Source organism: Crocuta crocuta, unplaced genomic scaffold (assembly GCF_008692635.1).
Source record: "Crocuta crocuta isolate KB4526 unplaced genomic scaffold, BGI_CrCroc_1.0 scaffold271, whole genome shotgun sequence".
Lineage (NCBI taxonomy): Eukaryota > Metazoa > Chordata > Mammalia > Carnivora > Hyaenidae > Crocuta > Crocuta crocuta.
In genome coordinates this window covers 4,881,503-4,898,725 of record NW_027527824.1, presented here as the reverse complement: position 1 = coordinate 4,898,725, position 17,223 = coordinate 4,881,503, and the positions used below count along the sequence as shown (strand labels likewise).

The window sequence follows — 17,223 nt, the reverse complement described above, 5'->3', positions numbered from 1 at the left end:
TTAAGTAAGATGTTCAACCTCAATCATAAAATTGAAGCCACTTTTTAATTTATCAGTCTGGCAAAATTACAGGATTAATACTGTGTAGGTTTTGGCAGCTATTTAGGGTTGGGTCTCATCTTGCTTTAAAAAGATAAGAAAAATCAAAGCCAAGTGATTTGTCTCAGGTGAAGGTTACTACCAGTTCCTAGTTTCTTGGACTCCAAGACCCATGTCCTTAACCGATAAATTGCGCTGCTTCCCATACACATTAGCAAAGAATCAAAAGAAGATAATACTTGAGAATTTAGATCAGGGTTTCTCAGTATCAATGCTATGGAAGTTTTGGGCGAGGTAATTTGTTGCGGTGGGGAGGGCTCTCCTGTGCATGGTAGAATGTTTAGTGGCATCCTTGACATCTGTCCATTAGATACCAGTAACCCCTATCCTCCACACCCCCTTCCCTGCCAATTTTGACAGTGCCAAATGTCTCCACGCATTGCCAAATGACCCCTGGTAAAATTGTCCCAGTTGAGAACCACTGCCTTAAATATTCCTACCATCTAACGTAACCTAAGAGATCAAGAAAACAACACTATGCCCAAAGGTAGTCAAGTCACTGTTGTTTCTAATACTGAAAAGCAGAAACACCCAGGGGTGCAGTAATGGATGAAAGATTTAAAAAACTATGGTATATCTAGTCAGTGTATTACAGAGGTGTTGATAATGCCCATCTGATGATAGAAACTAGAGAATTCAAAAATTGATCCTTTAAATATAATGGCTATAGAGGCACCTGGGTGGCTCAGTCAGTTAAGCATCTGACTTCAGCTCAGGTCACGATTTCATGATTTGTGAGTTCGAGCCTCGCATCGGCCTCTGTGCTGACAGCTCAGAGCCTGGAGCCTGCTTCAGATTCTGTGTCTCCTTCTCTCTCTCTGCCTCTCCCCCACTTGTGCTCTGTTTCTCTGTCTGTCAAAAATAAATAAATGTAAAAAAAAAATTTTTTTTAAAAATAATGGCTATGAGGTGCCTGGGTGGCTTAGGCGGTTAAGCGTCTGACTCTTTATTCTGGCTCAGGTCATGATCTCACGGCTTCGTGAGTTTGCTCCCCATATCAGGCTCCACGCACTGACGGTGTGGAGCCTACTTGTGCTTCTCTCTCTCCCTCTCTCTCTCTCTCTGACCCTCCTGCACACACTCCATCTCCAAAATAAACAAACTTAAAAAAAAAAAAGAAAAGAAATGAGCTATCAAGCCACGAAGACATGGAGGAAATGCCAATGCATGTTGCTAAGCAAAAGTGGCCGGGCTGAAAGGCTACATTCTGTATGCCTCCAAATCCATGACATTCTAGAAAAGGCAAAAACATGGAGACAGCAGAAAGATCTGTGGTTGCCAGGAGTTAGAGGTGGCAGGAGGGATGGACCAATACCACATAGAAGATATTTTGGATGATGAATCTACTCTGTATGACATGTAATGGCGGGCACATGTCATTATACATTTGTCCAAGTACAAAGAATGTACAATGTCAAGAGTGAACCCTAATGTAAACTATACTTCAGGTGATGACGATAATCAATATAGGGCCAACTATACTACTTTGGCAGGGGATATTGATAGTGGGGGAGGCTGTGCATGCACGGAGCCCAAGAGTATATGGGAAGCCTCTGTACTTCCTGCTCAATTTTGCCGTGAACCTGAAACTGCTCTAAGAAAGTCTATTTTATTTTTTATTAAAAAAAATTTTTTTAATGTTTCATTTCTGAGAGAGAGAGGCAGCGTGAGTAGGGGAGGGTCAGAGAGGGAGGGAGACACAGAATCCGAAGCAAGCTCCAGCCTCTGAGCTAGCTGTCAGCACAGAGCCAGACGAAGGGCTTGAACCCACAAACCGTGAGATCATGACCTGAGCCGAAGTCGGATGCTTAACAGACTGAGCCACTCAGGCAGGCGCCCCAAGAAAGTCTATTTTAAAAAACAAAACATTTCAGGCTTTAAAAGATGTCTGACCTGTTCGACCTTTAGAGAAAAACATAATCTTCCCAGTTATTATTTATTCAGCTTCTTAAACATGAAAGTGACTAAGGACTAGGAACAATCTTCCTTTGGTAAAATGTGGTTCCATCACTGCTGATGAACTACCCAAGTCAACTGTGCTCAGTGGTGACTTTAGTAACACATTCTCATATTGGAGCAGTTAACAGCGAGGGCTAACGGGTCAGACTGAAGTTCAAACCTAGCTGAGGCACTTAACACCTCTGATTCCTTGGATCCATTACTGAGACCTGTGTAAACTGTCATTTTCTTTTTTAAGTACGTTCCACACCCGATGTGGGGCTTGAACTCACAACCCTGAGATCAAGAGTCGCACACGCTAACTGAGCCAGCCGGACATCTCCCATGAACCATCCATTTCTTATTTGCAAAATGGGGTTATTTGAAAAAGTGGTCACCTAAAAATGTCTGAGTCCAAATAATGTCAACGGAAAAATAAAACCACAATTTTGTTCCCATGAAAAAACAATTTATGTATATGAATCGCAGCTAAATCCAAAATGTTAGTATTTTGGTGGTGTTAGTATACATCATTTTAAGATTCAAACTTCTATCGTCCAAGTTTTCTGTAATAAACATGTATTGTTTATACACAGAAGACATGGTTTTTTTAGAGAGAGCGAGCGAGTGCACATCTGCGTGCAAGCAGAGGAGGGCCAGGGGGGTGGGGAGCGAGAGAATCTTAAGCAGGTTCTGTGCTCAGCCAGCAGCCCGACCTGGGGCTAGATCTCCTGACCCTGGGATCATGACCTGAGCCAAAAACAAGAGTTGGATGTTTTTGTTTTTTTTTTAATATTTTTTATTTCTAGGAGAGAGAAAGAGAGACAGCGTGAGCAGGGGAGGGTCAGAGAGAGAGGGAGTCACAGACTCTGAAACAGGCTCCAGGCTCTGAGCTGGCAGTCAGCACAGAGCCCGACGCGGGGCTCGAACCCACGAACCGCGAGATCATGACCTAAGCTAAAGTCAGACACTTAACCGACTAAGCCACCCAGGCGCCCCAAGAGTTGGATGCTTAACCGATGGAGCCACCCAGCTGCCCCAGGGAACAAACATTTTAAAGACAACAGCACAAAAACTGTAGAAAAGAATATTTTATTGAAACAGTTTCTCAATTAACAATGGACCAAAGTACAACTTGACTCAAACCTGTCCAACCAGCCTCAACTGCTAGTGAAAGAACTCAAACATACAGGGCGGGGTGGGACCCTTCAGTCTCTTATCTGCCAATGTGGCAAAAAAAAAAAAAAAAAAAGGAAAAAAAACAAAAGACAGACACAACCAGGTTCCCCCTTGCCCTGGGAGCCGGGTGGGAGCTGTGGCTCCCGCTCCAGACGAAGCGTGGAGGGCAGGCTCCCCAACATCGGCACGATGGGTAGAGAGCCCCCACCTCAGCAGAGCAATGTGAGAAAGGCAGGCCTGCCCACACCCTCTTCCTTTGCCCACACGGCCCGCCTCGAAGAGGGCGAGTTGTACATTCACGCCACGGTCTCTCCTCCCAGGGTCTCGGGATAGGGGCTCACAGTAGAAAGCACATTTTGGTCAGCCCAGGGGGGCCAGGGGAGCCAGGGGACATGGGAAAGGCCATGTCTGGGAGGGCAGAAGACAGGAGAGCAGAGAGGGCCCGAGTCACAGGGCCGCGGAGGGCCAGGAACAGGGAGGAGGCGGACTCGGGCAGCCCCGGTGGGATGCCGGCATCCTGCACTGGCCACGCCACGCGTTTTCCCGCATCCGGGAGCACGCAGGTGGGAGCTCTGGGGTTTTCAGTCGTCTCTCCCGCAGAGGTGGCTGGGTTCCCTTCTTCACGCTCTCCCTACCCACCCTGGCCACGGCGGGCTGTGCCAGCGGGCGGGCACGGATCCGGCTATACTGCAGCCAGTCCAGGTGGAAAGGCTCGGGCAAGAGGCGGACAGCTACCCTTACTTGCAACCGGAAGCCAAGGAAACCAGGGGAGGGGCCTTCTAGGGAAAGACAAGACCTTGGAGGAGCAAAGAGCATAGATAGGCACTCAGAAACCAGACCTGGTATCCAAGGCTCTGCAGACACTGGCCCTTGTGGGGCGAACTTGGCGGTGGAGGAGACGCAGCGGGGAGGACAGAGAAGACTGGAGACTCTCTAATAGCCCAGGGCATCCCTCCCCCGCCTGCCAGGCCCATTGACCCCCCACGGCCAATCTCTCACCTACCCACAGGCAAAGAATTAAGACATAATAGTGATTTTTCCCAAACGAGGGCCTGGATGGGTAGGGAGCCAGGGTGGGACTGGAAGAGAACAATTTCAGGTTTTACCACAGAACCACTGCCGAAGGATCTGGTGAGCTGTCCCTTCCTCCCCCTTCCCCACACCTCCGATGGAGGTGAGAGGAAAGGAACCGAAACCTCTGAGGGCAGGAGCAACCCTTCCCCTGACCCTCGGTGTTTAATAAATAGAGGAGGTAGGAAAAGGGGGAGGGGTGATGGGGAACGGGATGGGGGTGGGGGTGGTTATAATTCATCATTCTTCAAAGTCTGCTTCTGTCCGGTTGGCTGCTCCTTCTGTTCCGGTTCTGCCGGGAGCGGGGAAGAGCGAAGGAACACCAGCAGGTGAGACGGTGGGGACCGGCCCTATTCTGGGCAGAGCCTCCCCGTTGGACCCCACCAGGCTTCCCGGGTACCCCCAGCCCCGTGCTCACCTGCTCCAGGACCTTCTAGCTCTAAAGGTTCGGTGTCTACTGGTTCAGATCCTGCTTTTGGGAAGAAGTTATTAGCCTCCACAGAAGAGAGGAATGGGCTAACGAAGGGGTTGGCAGACTTTTTCTGTAAAAGCCGGATGGTAAATGTTTTGGGGGTTGTGGGGGCACCTGGGTGGCTCAGTCGGTTGAGCGTCCGACTTCGGCTCAGGTCATGATCTCACAGTTTGTGAGTTCGAACCCCGTGTCAGGCTGTGTGCTGACAGCTCAGAGCCTGGAGCCTGTTTCGGATTCTGTCTCCCTCTCTCTCAGAAATAAATAAAACATTAAAAAAAAATGTTTTGGGAGTTGTGGACTACAGCCGGCTTCTTTGCACAGACATGTTTGTGTGGGTATGTAATAACCTCAAAACGGAAGGGCCACTCACAGCTTGTGGACCTTCTACAAACAGGCTGTGCCCGCAGGTCTGCCAACCCCTAGGCCTAGCAAACTCCATATTCCCAATCACCTTCCTCAACTCACCAGTCTCTTTCTCAGGTTCTGAAATGGGCTTTGCATCTTCAGTCTGGCCTGGAGGGAAACCAGGGGTCAAAGGTAGTCCCAGGAGGGAAAGGAGGCCTTCTTCCTGCCCGGAACCAGGCACCCTGCCCTCACCTGGTGGAGGGATGACCTTCTCCGCTTGGTCACTGGCATTGAGAGGAGGCTCTGCTCGGGTTGCATTCTTGTCCTTGGGCCGGGGCCGGGGCTTGGTAAACTTGGCCTTGTTGAGCAGGTACTGCACCTCACGGTCCAGGGCCATCATCTTGGCCTCAATGTCTTTCGAGAGTAACACTGGCTTCTCTGTGGCAGGGAGCTTCGCCTGCTCGGCCATGGTCGCGTTCTTCCAGGCCTGTGGGCGAGGCCAGGACAGGCTCGGAGCTGGCCCTGGAGAGTGCAGGCCTCTCAGGCCTGGGTGAAATAAACCCCGAACCAGCCCCAGGCTCTTCCCTCAGATGGCGAACCCCTCCGCTACCGCTGGCTGTCAGCCCAATGGTAAGCGGACTCCTCAGAATGGCATTGAGGCTCCCCCCAAAGGAGTCCCAAACTCACAGCCATGCCTTGGCTTATGTTACTAGGGATCATCTACAGCTGAAGCTCTCATCATTTCCGGGTCTCTCCGCTGGGGAGCTCTGGCTCCAAATCCCTCCCCATCCAAAAAGGAAGTTTCGGCCTCCGGAGATGGGTCATCCTCCCCTACCCGAACGCACGCTGGCCCACCTTTTGGGTGCAGCTCAAGCCCCAGCAACCCGGAGCAGCTGCTCTAACCTCACGGGGATGGGTTCTGCTGCTCCTGCATCTGACAAAACTCACAGCCACCACCCTCACTTGGGGCTAATCAGACATGGCCTCAAGTATGAATGCCTTCTGCCTTGCCAATTAGCTGCCAGGCCAGGAGGCAGCAGCTGCAGAGCCCGTTTCTCGGCATCCCCTCGCTGCCCAGCACGGAACACCTTGCCAGGTGAGTATCCCGGTAAGTGTCCACACAGGGATTACCCAGGTCTCGTTGATGACTTTTTCTAATGTGGTCATCTCCACCTCAGTGAAGATCTGCTCCATCTCTGGGATGAGCCGGGCGCCCCTGGAAGCCAGGAAGGAGACGGTGAGCCCAGAGGAGAGAGGCATCTGGGGTGTGGGCAGGGGCACCGGAAGCTGATGGGGACCTCTAGACTTGGCAGGACCAAACAAGGAAGGAAATCGAAGGGGCTGCTCACTTGAGGAACATGCTGGAATGATTGAGGAGACTGTCGAGGGCAGACAGCCGTTCGGGCCACTTCTTGCGCTCTTCCACCCGAAAAAACAACCCGTGGCACAGCTTCCGCAGCTCCGTCAGCTTCTCCTTCAGCATCTGACGGACGCAGGGTGGGGGCGTGCAGAGTGGGGGTGAAGGGATGGGGGCCAGCCCTGGAGCCAGCCCCGCGTCCTTCTCCTCACCCCAGCTCCCTCACCCTCTCTGACCCTGGGAGAGCAAAGCCGGGGCTCCCATCCCACCCACCATGTCCCAGAGGCCCCGTACCCCCGTGGTGGCTCCAAAGCCCTCGTCTTCCAGCCAGGCGGAAGCGGCGCCGAGTTTCCCGGAGATCTCCTCACGCTGCTCCTCCGTGGACACTTCCTGGTACTCGGGCTGGTACAGCTTGTCCTAGGGAAGTGCACATAGGCCCAAGCATGCACCGAACCCCAAAGGCAGGGCTCACAGAGCCAGACCCTCCTGGGACACATGTCCTGGGGCAGGTGGGTCTCCCAGCCCACCCACCTGTGTCTCAAAGATAAAAGCTTCCAAGCTGTTGGCAGCCTTCTCCCGTTCCTGCTTCTCCAGGTCTCGGGATGTCAAGTCTTCAAGTCTGTGGGAAGCAAGCACGAGGGAGAGAGCACGCTGAACTCAGACCCTGGGGCAGACAGCTCTCCCTCCCAGGAATGCCACTGCTCTGCCCCCGCCACGCACACACACGCACACGGGCACGCACGAGCTCTACTCACTTTTGCACTGAGCGGGCCAGCTCATCCTCGGGCAAGTCAGGCAGGTCCAGAACCACCAGCTCCACCCCAATCTCCTCTACCACTCTCTGTTTCCGGGCAGGCTTCTGCTTCTTTTCTTCCTCTGGGGCCGGAGGAACAGCCTCAGACCCTGCCTCCTTTTTCTCACTTGGCTTCTGGTGGGGAAAGAGACGAAGAGTGTCAGGAAAAGCTCAGGTCCTTTGACTCCCCACGGGCAGGCATCTATTCCCGTAGCCTCGGGCTTGCCTGGGCCTCGGGCTTTCCCTCGTTTTCTTTTTCTGTGGCCTTTTCTTCCTCAGGAGCTGCACCCTCTTTCGGCTCAGCGGGCGGGGGCTGAGAGGTATCCTCCATCGGGGCCTCCGCCTCCTCCTTGAGCTCCGCTTGCTCCCCAGGCTCATCCTTGCTCCCCTCAGCAGGGCTCTCCTCTTCCTCCTGGGAGACAAGCACCCACACCCCCCCCCCAAGTGACAGTCACCAGCAGAACCTATGGACAAGCCAACAATCCGGCTCAGCGAGCAAGGCCAAGTCCCCGGGCTCTGCTGTGAAGGGGCCTGCTGCTCCCAGCACAGCCTGGGGGCAGACAGAGGACTGTAAGGGAACAGGCAGTCTGCTCGGACAGGAAGGGAATGTGGCCTCGGGCTCGTGCATGGGGACGCTTGGGGACGGGGATGGGGACGGCTCAGGGTCCCGAGGAGGACATGGTTCCTATGGCAAGGGCTCGGGGGAAGTGGGGAGGGGGCCTAGTCAATCCTGGGCAGCTGGAATGCCCGCCCTGATCCCTGCCTCTGCTGCCACTACCCGGCCCCACACACCATCCTCCGAGCTGCCCTGGCTCCATGCTGGCCTTACCTGGACAGTGTCGGTACCGTTCTCTTTGGCGTCTGGTGTGCTACCGCCTCCAAACAGGCTGGAGATGGTGTTGCCAAGTTCTAGGAGGAAGAAAGCTCAGAGACTCAAAGGGGCCACAGCAGCCACACCACCTCCTCGCCCAAGGGCAGGGCCTGCCTGCCTCCCCAAAATGCATACAGGTGTATCCTCCCTTGGACACACATTCACGCAGGCGCACACACTCATCTTACTGGTCAGAGTAGATTCCTCCTCTGGGCTGTCCTCCACCAATGTCTCAAACACAGACTCCACCTGGAAACGGGTTCACGGTAAAGAGACACACGTGCTAACCTACCTCGTTGCCACGAACGTCCCGCCGCAGTGGGTGTCTCCTCACACACATCCGTGTGACCTATAGCAGTGCCGGTCTGTTCCTTCCCCTGCCCCTTGATTATGAGCCCTCCTGAGGACAGGGTCACAGCTCCTTCTCGCCCTCAGACCCTTGCACTTCTTCACTTGACTATGAAATGGGCCAGGATTTCCCACAGTATCTTCTAAAAGGTGTCAATCCCCTGAACTACTTTTTTTTTTTTAACGTAGGCTTCGTGAGAAGCACTTGGGTGGCTCAGTCAGTTAAGTGTCCCACTTTGGCTCAGGTCATGATCTCACGGTTCAGGAGTTCAAGCCCCACATCGGGCTCTGTGCTGACAGCTCAGAGCCTGGAGCCTCCTTTGGATTTTGTGTCTCCCCCTTCTCTGTCCGTCACCCACTTACACTCTCTCTCTCAAAAACATTGAAACAAGTCTTTATTTTTTTATATTTTTATTTATTTCTAGGAGAGAGAGATAAACAGCATGAGCAGGGGAGGGTCAGAGAGAGAGGGAGTCACAGGCTGAAACAGGCTCCAGGCTCTGAGCTGGAAGTCAGCACAGAGCCCGACGCGGGGCTCGAACCCACGAACCGCAAGATCATGACCTAAGCAAAAGTCGGACGCTCAACCGACTAAGCCACCCAGGTGCCCCGAAACAAATTTTTAAAGTAAGTTTCATTTTCTGCATGGAGACCAGTGGGGGGCCTAAACCCACAACCACGAGATCAAGACATGAGCCGAAAACAAAAGTTGGACGCCTGAGCGATCCAGGTGCCCCCATCCCCCTGTCGCGAACTATTCTTCAAGAATGGATTCCTTGGCCATTCTATAAATTCTGAGTTTTATAATACCTGTAAGTTCTTATAGGCCCTGACACACCAGATCCCTAGTTAGCTGTGTTTAGAGCCAAGACTTATCCACCTCAAAGCCCTTCTCATTTATCATGTTCTAATACCACGTGGAACTGCTCTGGAAAGGCTGGTGGGGCCCGGACCCTCGCCCTGTACCCATGGTCTCATTCTGCTCTCACCCTGATGAGGCTGAGCACGCCACTCTCATCCAGGTTGAAGTGGGCCTTGATGCCCTTGGACTCGTAATCGGGATACTTCTTGAAGCTCTCACCCACACCTTTTAGCTTCACTGTGGTCAGATTCTGGGAGCCAAACACCCTGGTTGGGGAGGAGAGAGCAATTCCAGGGAGCCCAGCCAGCCTGCCTCCAGTTTTAGACCACACAGCCTCCCAGCACCAACTGTGGGGCCCTAGTCTACAGAAGCTGCTCGCCCCAATCCCCAACTGCACAGCCTGCTTCCCCCGCCAGTCCCGGGGCCCCAGATCCTCCCTCCCGGGGCTCCCTGCCCTGCCCTGCCCTCTCACCGAAGATCCTCAGGCCCCAGGAAGGCCAGGTCACCATAGTTGATGTGGAAGTTGAAGTCGTGGTTGTAGCGGTTAAAGGTGATGACTTTGCGTTGAGGGTAGGGCCCCATTCGGGAGAAGAGAACACGCTTATTGTGCTTCAGGCTGTGAACCCCAGGCTCCTCCTCCACCTCCCTCGTGAACTCTACCTACACAGCAGGCAGAGAAAAGGCAGGCTAGAGAGCCAGGGTGGCTTCTGGGCTAAGGCACGTGGAGAACATCAACTGGCAGAAAAACAAGGATACGGGCTACGGCAGACAGAGAAACCACCCTCGGTGAGGTGATCAGACAGGCCTGCTCACCAGGATGGGGTAGATCACGGCGTCTCGCACGACAAACGGCTTCACCTTGAAGGCTTTGCTGAGCGCGGCTGCCTGGTACACGGCCCCCATGGCGGCGGCCTCGTCCGCGTTGATGTTCTTCCCTAGTTCCTCCCTGTGAAAGTCCTGCGCCTCAGCACGGCTACTCTGGAGCCCCCGGCCTGGCCTCCCATCCGCAGCCCTGGCCCCGGCGCCTCAGCACCAGCACTCACTTGCCCACAGCCTTCAACAGCACCTCCTGAACTTTGGGGACCCGAGTGGCCCCACCAACCAGGATCACCTGCTCAATTTCGTCCTATAGAGAAAGAACGTGAGGTGGAACGGCACGATCATCGTTAGCCCTCCTCCTCGGCACCGACTCACCTCGAGACATTCCTGCCCCCTCCTCCCCACCGCCTGACCACTTTCTATCCCACACGCTCCCTCCCCGGGCCTCCGCTCCCATCTCACTGCCCCCTCACCAAATTCATCTCGGCACTCTGCAGGGCCTGCCGGACAGGCCCGGGCACCCGCTCAAATAAATCTGCACACAACTCTTCAAACTCTGCGCGGGTCACTTTTGCCTTGAAGTCCACATCATCCATCAGGCCCTCGATCTGGGGGAGACGGGGATGAGCAGGTCAGAGTGCCCACCCCGGTCTTCCTCTTCGGGTGGGCAGGTCAGAAAGCGAGGGAACTGGACTTGAGGGAGATGGCAGGAGGCCTGGGGAGAAGGGATGGGCCACACGGCACACAAGGGCCTAGCTCAGGGTCGTGGGGTCGTCCACCGTCCCTGGGTGGAGAATATCTGCCCTCGACCAGCCACAAGGGGGCACCTGGGCCATGTGGTCCGCGTTGGCGCTCAGCACGGTTTTGAGTCGATTCGCCTCCCGCAGCAGCTTGGCCATGGCACGGGGGTTCTCCCGCACATCCTTTGCTCTCTGGCCCTTGCGCTGCTCGTTGAAAAGCCTTGCCAGGTGCTCACGCAGCCGGAGCTCCATCTCCAGGCCCCCCAGGGTGCGGTCAAATCTATGCAGGGAAAAGCAACAGAGAAACGCGTGAGGAACACTCGGCGTCCCTTGGTCGACCTCAGAATCTCGCTCTCCTGCCACGTGGCTGACACCTCCGTGGCAGTTCACGTGCGCCTCCACTCCACCGTACTCACTGAGCATTGACTATCTGTCTCTGGGGATGCAATTAAGAGAAGACAGGGAACCTGCCACCAAGAACTTTACAGTCTAGCATCGAACAATCACGAGAACGTGAAATGTCAACCACCTCCTCAGTTATACGCGACGGACGGACAATAGCATTAGAAGACATAAAAGGAAAGGGTTGCCTGTTTACAGACACCACAGAAAGTTCTTTGGAGACATGATGCCTGAGTTGAAACGTGCAGGATGAGTAGAGTTAACGGGTTGAAGAGGAGGGAACACAACTCTGCGTGGAGGAGACGGCATGCATCAAGACCCCGAGGTGGGAAACAGCCCAGTAAGTTCCAAACGAGGACAGGCATGGTGGATGGTGCTCAAAGAGCACAGGTCTCTGGGTAGAGACAAAAGGGGGGAGTCGGAGCCCTCCCAGGTCATGGGAAAGGTTCGGAGCCACTGAGGTTTTTTTTTTTTTCTTTGAGAGACAAGAGACAGAGAACGAGAAAACACACATGGGCACGTGCAACAGCAGGGGAGAGGGGCAGAGAATCTTAAACGGCTCCAAAGCCAAAATCAAGAGTCAGACACTCAACCGACTAAGCCATCCAGGCACCCTGCCACTGAAGATTTTTAAAGAAATAGATTACAATCACGTTGGTATGAAAGGAACCTTCTGGCTACAAATGTGGAGAAAGAACTAGAGGGAGACCGCACCGATGACAGGGAGACCCTTTCGTAACCCTGCAGGTCAGAGCCGATGGAAGCCAGGACTACAGTGGTGACGGTGGAGCCGCAGAGAAAAGAACAGCTCAGGAAATCAGACCATGTCATCAGTAAGTTTGCTGAAAGTGACAAGGACAAGCAAATGACCATATCCGACCGTGCACATGGTCGGGAGCCCCATGGATTTCCTAAGCAGCAGCTCTCGGGAAGTTCCCTGCCTTTCAACCTTCCCAAACCGTCCCCCTCTCTCCATCTTTCTCCGAGATGGTACCAAGAGGTACCCTATGGTGACCGCTGCCTCAGGAGACCACTCGAGCAGGGAGCAGGAAAAGGAGGCAGCGGCCCCTCCAAGAAGAAACCCCCAACCTGAGGGTGTCTCAGCAAGTACCCACTCACCCCACGCCCCGGATCTGCAGCTGTGGCTGCATCCCCGCCTCCTTCGTCTTCACCGTCTGGTAGGTGACGATGGTGCACACGGTGCTGCCAGAGCCCATGTCGTAGAACATGACGTTCTGTGGAGACACCGAGACCGACCGTCACAAGAGCCTTCTCTAACTCCAAGGTGCCATATCGACTCTCCACTGAAAGTCAAAAAGCCCCAATGCTGGCCGAGAGGGGGCCTCGTGCTGCACTTTGTCAAGGGCCAGCCGTGCAAACAAGATGCAAAACTGAGTCAAGTGGCCTCCATGGTCACAGCCAGCCAGCCAGCCAGCCTCCGAGTTGGCTCAGAAGTTCCTCCCCGGCTCACCTGCGCGGTGGTGTTGATATCTTTCCGGCGGAAGACGCCGTAGCTGAGGGCGGTGGCGGTGTTGTCGTTGATGAGCTGCAGCACTTTGAGGCCAGCCATGCGAGCCGCCTGCAGCACAGCTCGGCGCTCGGCCTGATTGAAGAAGGCTGGCACGGTGATCACTGCATCCTTGATGGGCTGTTCTACAGAGGACAACAGACCAGGGTTCCCACCAGCTCCGTACCTCACATGACCCTTTCCTGGTCTTGCTACTAGTGCCCTTCTGGGCCAAGTAACCCTGCTGTGTGGGGCTGTCCCGAGCGTTGTAGGATCTCGGGCGGCATCCCTGGCTTCTACTCGTTAAGATGCCAATAGCAGCTCCCCAGTTGCGACAGCCAAAGACGTCTTCAAATATGGCTGGCTCTTCCCTGGAAGGCCAAACTGTCCCCACAGAGACTCTAGGGAACCTGGCCACCACTGGCCCCACCTTAGCCACTCACCTGCAAAATCTTCAGCCAGGGAACGGGAGTAATTCAGAACCATGCCGAGCACCTCCTCGGGTGAGAACTGTAGCTGCCTGGGGGAAGGGGAGGGTTAGAGGCAAGGACGGCCACGAGCAGAGGAGCCCATCAGGACCGCTGAGCCCCCACAGCACTCACGGGCTGATCTGGAAGTGCACAGTCTGCCTCTGTGCGTCGAAGCCTAGCTCATGCTCTGGAAAACGGGCTCTGTAAAGGGCCACATGGGGGTTTCCTTCCTGCTTCCCCAAGAGGTGCTGGAAGTAACGCAGTGTCGCCTTTGGATTCTTGATGGCCTGGGAACAGATAAACAAGGAATACAATGTGAGATTCCCAAGTCCCCCATCACCCACCTCCCACATCAGAGGCTGGTAAGACAACAGGCTCTGAGGTCTGACATCTCTCTTCTGCCCACTGCTTCCGGGAAGGGGGTGGGCCGCTAGCTCACCATGCTGGCTGCACTGTCTCCAAAAAATCTTTCATTTTCTTTCAGGGTCACAGTCACTGGGGTTTTCCTCCGGGATTCCCTGGGAAAAAAAAAGAGAGAGAGACATAGAGCCCAAGTGCCTATAGCAGGATGTGGATTTAGGAGCCTCAACACCCCAAATCTGATCACTCAGACACCAGCCTGTTGTGGGCCCTAGCAAGAACACGCACTGGCTTGGAGCAAAGACCTCCTCCCTCTTTCCCCACCCCTGACACAGGGGCCGCCCTCACTTGTTCAAGACAATTTCCATGGGCACTCCAGGTTTGACAATGGCCACCTTCATGGACTCGCTGCCCAGATCCACAGACATCACCGCTAATGTGTCTGAAAAGGAAATAGATTTGTCAATTAGCCCCTGTTCCCCCACACACCTGAGTCCCCTCTAACCAAAGCACTCTGCTCTCCAAAGAGAAGGTGAGTTAGCAAAGATAAATAGCCTGGGTTCAGCCGCTCAGAAGAGTCCAACTTCCAACTAAAAGCCTCCCCTCCCACCATGGATCGTTCACCGATTCTTCTTTTGAGCCCGTTGCTGGGGTACGTACCACTCAGTGCCAACAGGTCTGCCAAGAGCACAGTCATTAAGGCCCAACGGGCTGGCCTCCTTGGCCTCTGCCTCCTGATGGTGGCTGCCATTGTACCTCCGAGGGAGGAGAAAAACAACACTTGTAACCGGATGCCCTGAGTGAAGACAAACGCATCCCAGAACAGAAAAGCTTTAAGATTCATACCCCACTGTCACCGGGGGGCAGAGGGGCCTACATCCCCCACCTCTTCTTCCTGATAAGGACTCAGCACTCTAATCACACAAAGGGTCCTGGGCTCCATCCACCACATCCCTCAACAGGGAAGATACCGGGACAGGAGAAAGGAGACCAGAGCCTTCTGTCCACTGCATAGGCTGTAAATGGCGCACCCTAGCACTGCCCCTACTGTCTGACACCTGGGGTGCGGCCAGGGATCCCGGCCCAGAGCTCAACTACCTCCCTACACCTGGAGCTCCCCCGCTGAGGGGAAAAGCCAGGCCGGGCCTGAACGGGAACTGAGAGGTGGTGACGTTGGAGGAGGCTGGGATGTTAGAAGGGCCTGTCTCCTCCTCGGTATCCTTTCGGGTTGTCCCGCCCGCCGCCCGTTCTCCATCCCAACCCCCGGCCCCTCTGCCTACACAGACGCCGTGCCTGGAACGGTAAGATTCCTTGTCGGACAAGTACCGACTCCCCCGAGTTCACCTAAGCCTCACCTGGCGAAGACGGCGGCTCCCACCCCCGGAAACGAGGCCCGGCCCTCCCCTAAAGCGTGCGGGCGCCCCAGGACCGAGCTGCGGGGCCAAGCGCACCGGCGTCCGTGCGGCCCTCGCTCCCGCTACCGACCCGCCCCCGGAGCTAGCACGTTGCCTCTCCTAGGAGGGGTGGCCGGCTCCCATCGCCATTCCCATTCCCGTTACCGCTTACCTGCGCTCCTGCGGCCTCAGCTCTGGGACAAACGCGGCGGCGGACGTACCCACGAGGCCGGCAGCACGCCCCCAAGCCCGCGCCCNGCCGCGGCGCGCGCTCCCATTGGGCCACGTCCTAGGCCCGCCCCCTTCTCCGTCGCCGGCTTCTGCCCCAGAGGCCGCGGAGGGGCCAGTCCGCCAGTTGGGAGGGGGCGGGGGCGGGAAACCGTCGACGCCGGCTCGGGATTGGACCACGTCATGGGGCCCGGCGCCCTACCCAGTGCGCTCGGGGTCCTTTCCGGCCTCGGCGCTGGATGCCGGACTGCCAGGGTCGGGAGTGACTCGTGCCCGGTGCAGGTGGGCACACGGACAGTCCCACACTCGGTCCCCTGACTCCTGTCACCAGGAGAGCCCCAGCCGAGGAGTAGGAATGACCGGCATTCCCTCCGCAGCCACGCGGAAGAGGCGCTCGCTTGCTGGTTGGTATTGAACTGCCTTAGGTTTTGGATAGAAGTCAGGATGGCCGCGCTGCTGGCTTAGTCCACCCCCACCCTCGTCTCACCTATGGCGCTAAAGACACCAAGAAAGATGTTCGCTGGTGGGACAGAGATAACAGAAATTGGCCTGGAGCCCTTACTCTAAGACCCATTTTTCTGAGACAGACTATTCCAAAATGCAAAGTGCTGCACACAAAAGCCACTTTTATCTGTGAGGCTGTGATCAACTGAGCATAAATGCATCGCCTCGTGTTTCTGTTCCTTTAGATCTTGTAGATCTTTTTTTTTCCTCCTTCTGTCAGAATTAAAGAATCTCGGGCAGGTTTGGCGCTCCTCCCTTCTCTGTACTTCGTAGCCCGATGGAAGTGTGCGCAGCCCTCGGAGAGGGCACTTTTCTTTGTTTTTTTTTCCAACCTACCCCAACCCCCGTTTTATTGACATGAGCGCACTTCTCTTAAATGTGGAAAATCGGTCTCCTGTTTCCTCCCTTTCCCCAAGTCTCCCTTCGCAGAAGGCTTCCTTGAAGCTGTAACGGCCAGGGCTTGTTTAAGGAGCTCTTACCTGTTCCTTTCCCTCCATTTTTCGTGATGCTTAGGGAGGCGGAGTAAAGATAAGCACATCTACTGACAGTACCAGGAAGAGGCCTATTTTTCTTCCCTTTGTGGACTGTTCAGTCGAAGTATGGAAACCTTTGTAGAAATGAGAAATAAATCCCTTTGAGACTATGCTCAATCGCACTCTTTCAAGAGCTGTTTGCTGTTATCAGTGTGGTGTGGAACCTTCCAGGCCTTTTCCTGTGCATTTACATGCATTTGTCTTGAAACATGTAGCTTTTGCTTTCTTTCTAAATGATGAAATGTTATACTATGAAGTTTGTTTGCAACTTGCCCCCCCCTTTTTTGTGAGTAATGAGAAATCAGGGAGCATTTGCTGGATGAGCGTGTAAAGATTCCGCCTCACTGTTTACTGCTGTAGAACATTCCATAACACGGGGGGTGGTTAGCTGCAGTGATGGACATCTAAGTTGTTATTTCAGTTCCCAGGAGAAAGATTTTGTTACTGTGTGACTGACTCTACTTTGGGGTAGTCATCTAGTGGGGTAGATTCCATCCATTTCAAAGAGATTATTCATTTTTAATATTTTTGGGGCCTCTATCAGTTATAAGCACTGCACTAGGTATGGGATTCCAGAGATGGGGATGACCGTGTCCTTACCTTTAGAAAAGTCAGTGATGTGGCGCCTGGGTGGCTCAGTCGGTTGAGCGGCCGACTTCAGCTCAGGTCATGATCTTCTGGTTTGTGGGTTTGAGCCCCGCATCAGGCTCTGTGCTGACAGCTCAGGGCCTGGAGCCTGTTTCAGATTCTGTGTCTCCCTCTCTCTCTCACCCTCCTCTGCTCGCTCTCTCAGAAATAAAGCATAAAAATTAAAAAAAAAAAAAGAAAAGTCGGTGTTTTGGGAAACATTTGTGTTTATGGTTTCAGTGCTCTTTTTTTTTTTTAGGTTATTTTTTGAGAGCGAGTGTGAGCGGGGGAGGGTAGAAAGAGG

At 54.3% G+C, this 17,223-nt stretch overlaps 1 protein-coding gene across 3 annotated transcripts; it reads right to left on the bottom strand.

The window, feature by feature from the left end:
- Positions 1 to 3,113: 3,113 nt before the first annotated feature.
- Positions 3,114 to 15,284, bottom strand: HYOU1 (hypoxia up-regulated 1). Of its 3 annotated transcripts, none has more exons than XM_077777010.1 (26): positions 15,200 to 15,284; positions 14,294 to 14,389; positions 13,982 to 14,075; positions 13,713 to 13,791; positions 13,406 to 13,560; positions 13,247 to 13,323; positions 12,768 to 12,949; positions 12,416 to 12,531; positions 10,982 to 11,174; positions 10,628 to 10,762; positions 10,379 to 10,461; positions 10,149 to 10,281; positions 9,808 to 9,995; positions 9,463 to 9,601; positions 8,314 to 8,374; positions 8,084 to 8,163; positions 7,481 to 7,666; positions 7,217 to 7,389; positions 6,993 to 7,080; positions 6,756 to 6,878; positions 6,454 to 6,587; positions 6,236 to 6,320; positions 5,357 to 5,591; positions 5,225 to 5,272; positions 4,706 to 4,759; positions 3,114 to 4,579 (listed from the first exon to the last, which is right to left on the bottom strand). In XM_077777010.1, the coding sequence occupies exons 2-26, from the start codon at positions 14,382 to 14,384 to the stop codon at positions 4,518 to 4,520; spliced, it is 2,994 nt and encodes a 997-aa protein (XP_077633136.1). In that variant the 5' UTR covers positions 14,385 to 14,389; positions 15,200 to 15,284; the 3' UTR covers positions 3,114 to 4,517. The 3 variants fall into 3 exon arrangements, with proteins under 3 accessions (XP_077633136.1, XP_077633152.1, XP_077633144.1); XM_077777026.1 differs by having other exon boundaries at positions 4,706 to 4,756; XM_077777018.1 differs by having other exon boundaries at positions 14,294 to 14,429; positions 15,200 to 15,278.
- Between the last annotated feature and the right edge of the window lie 1,939 nt (positions 15,285 to 17,223).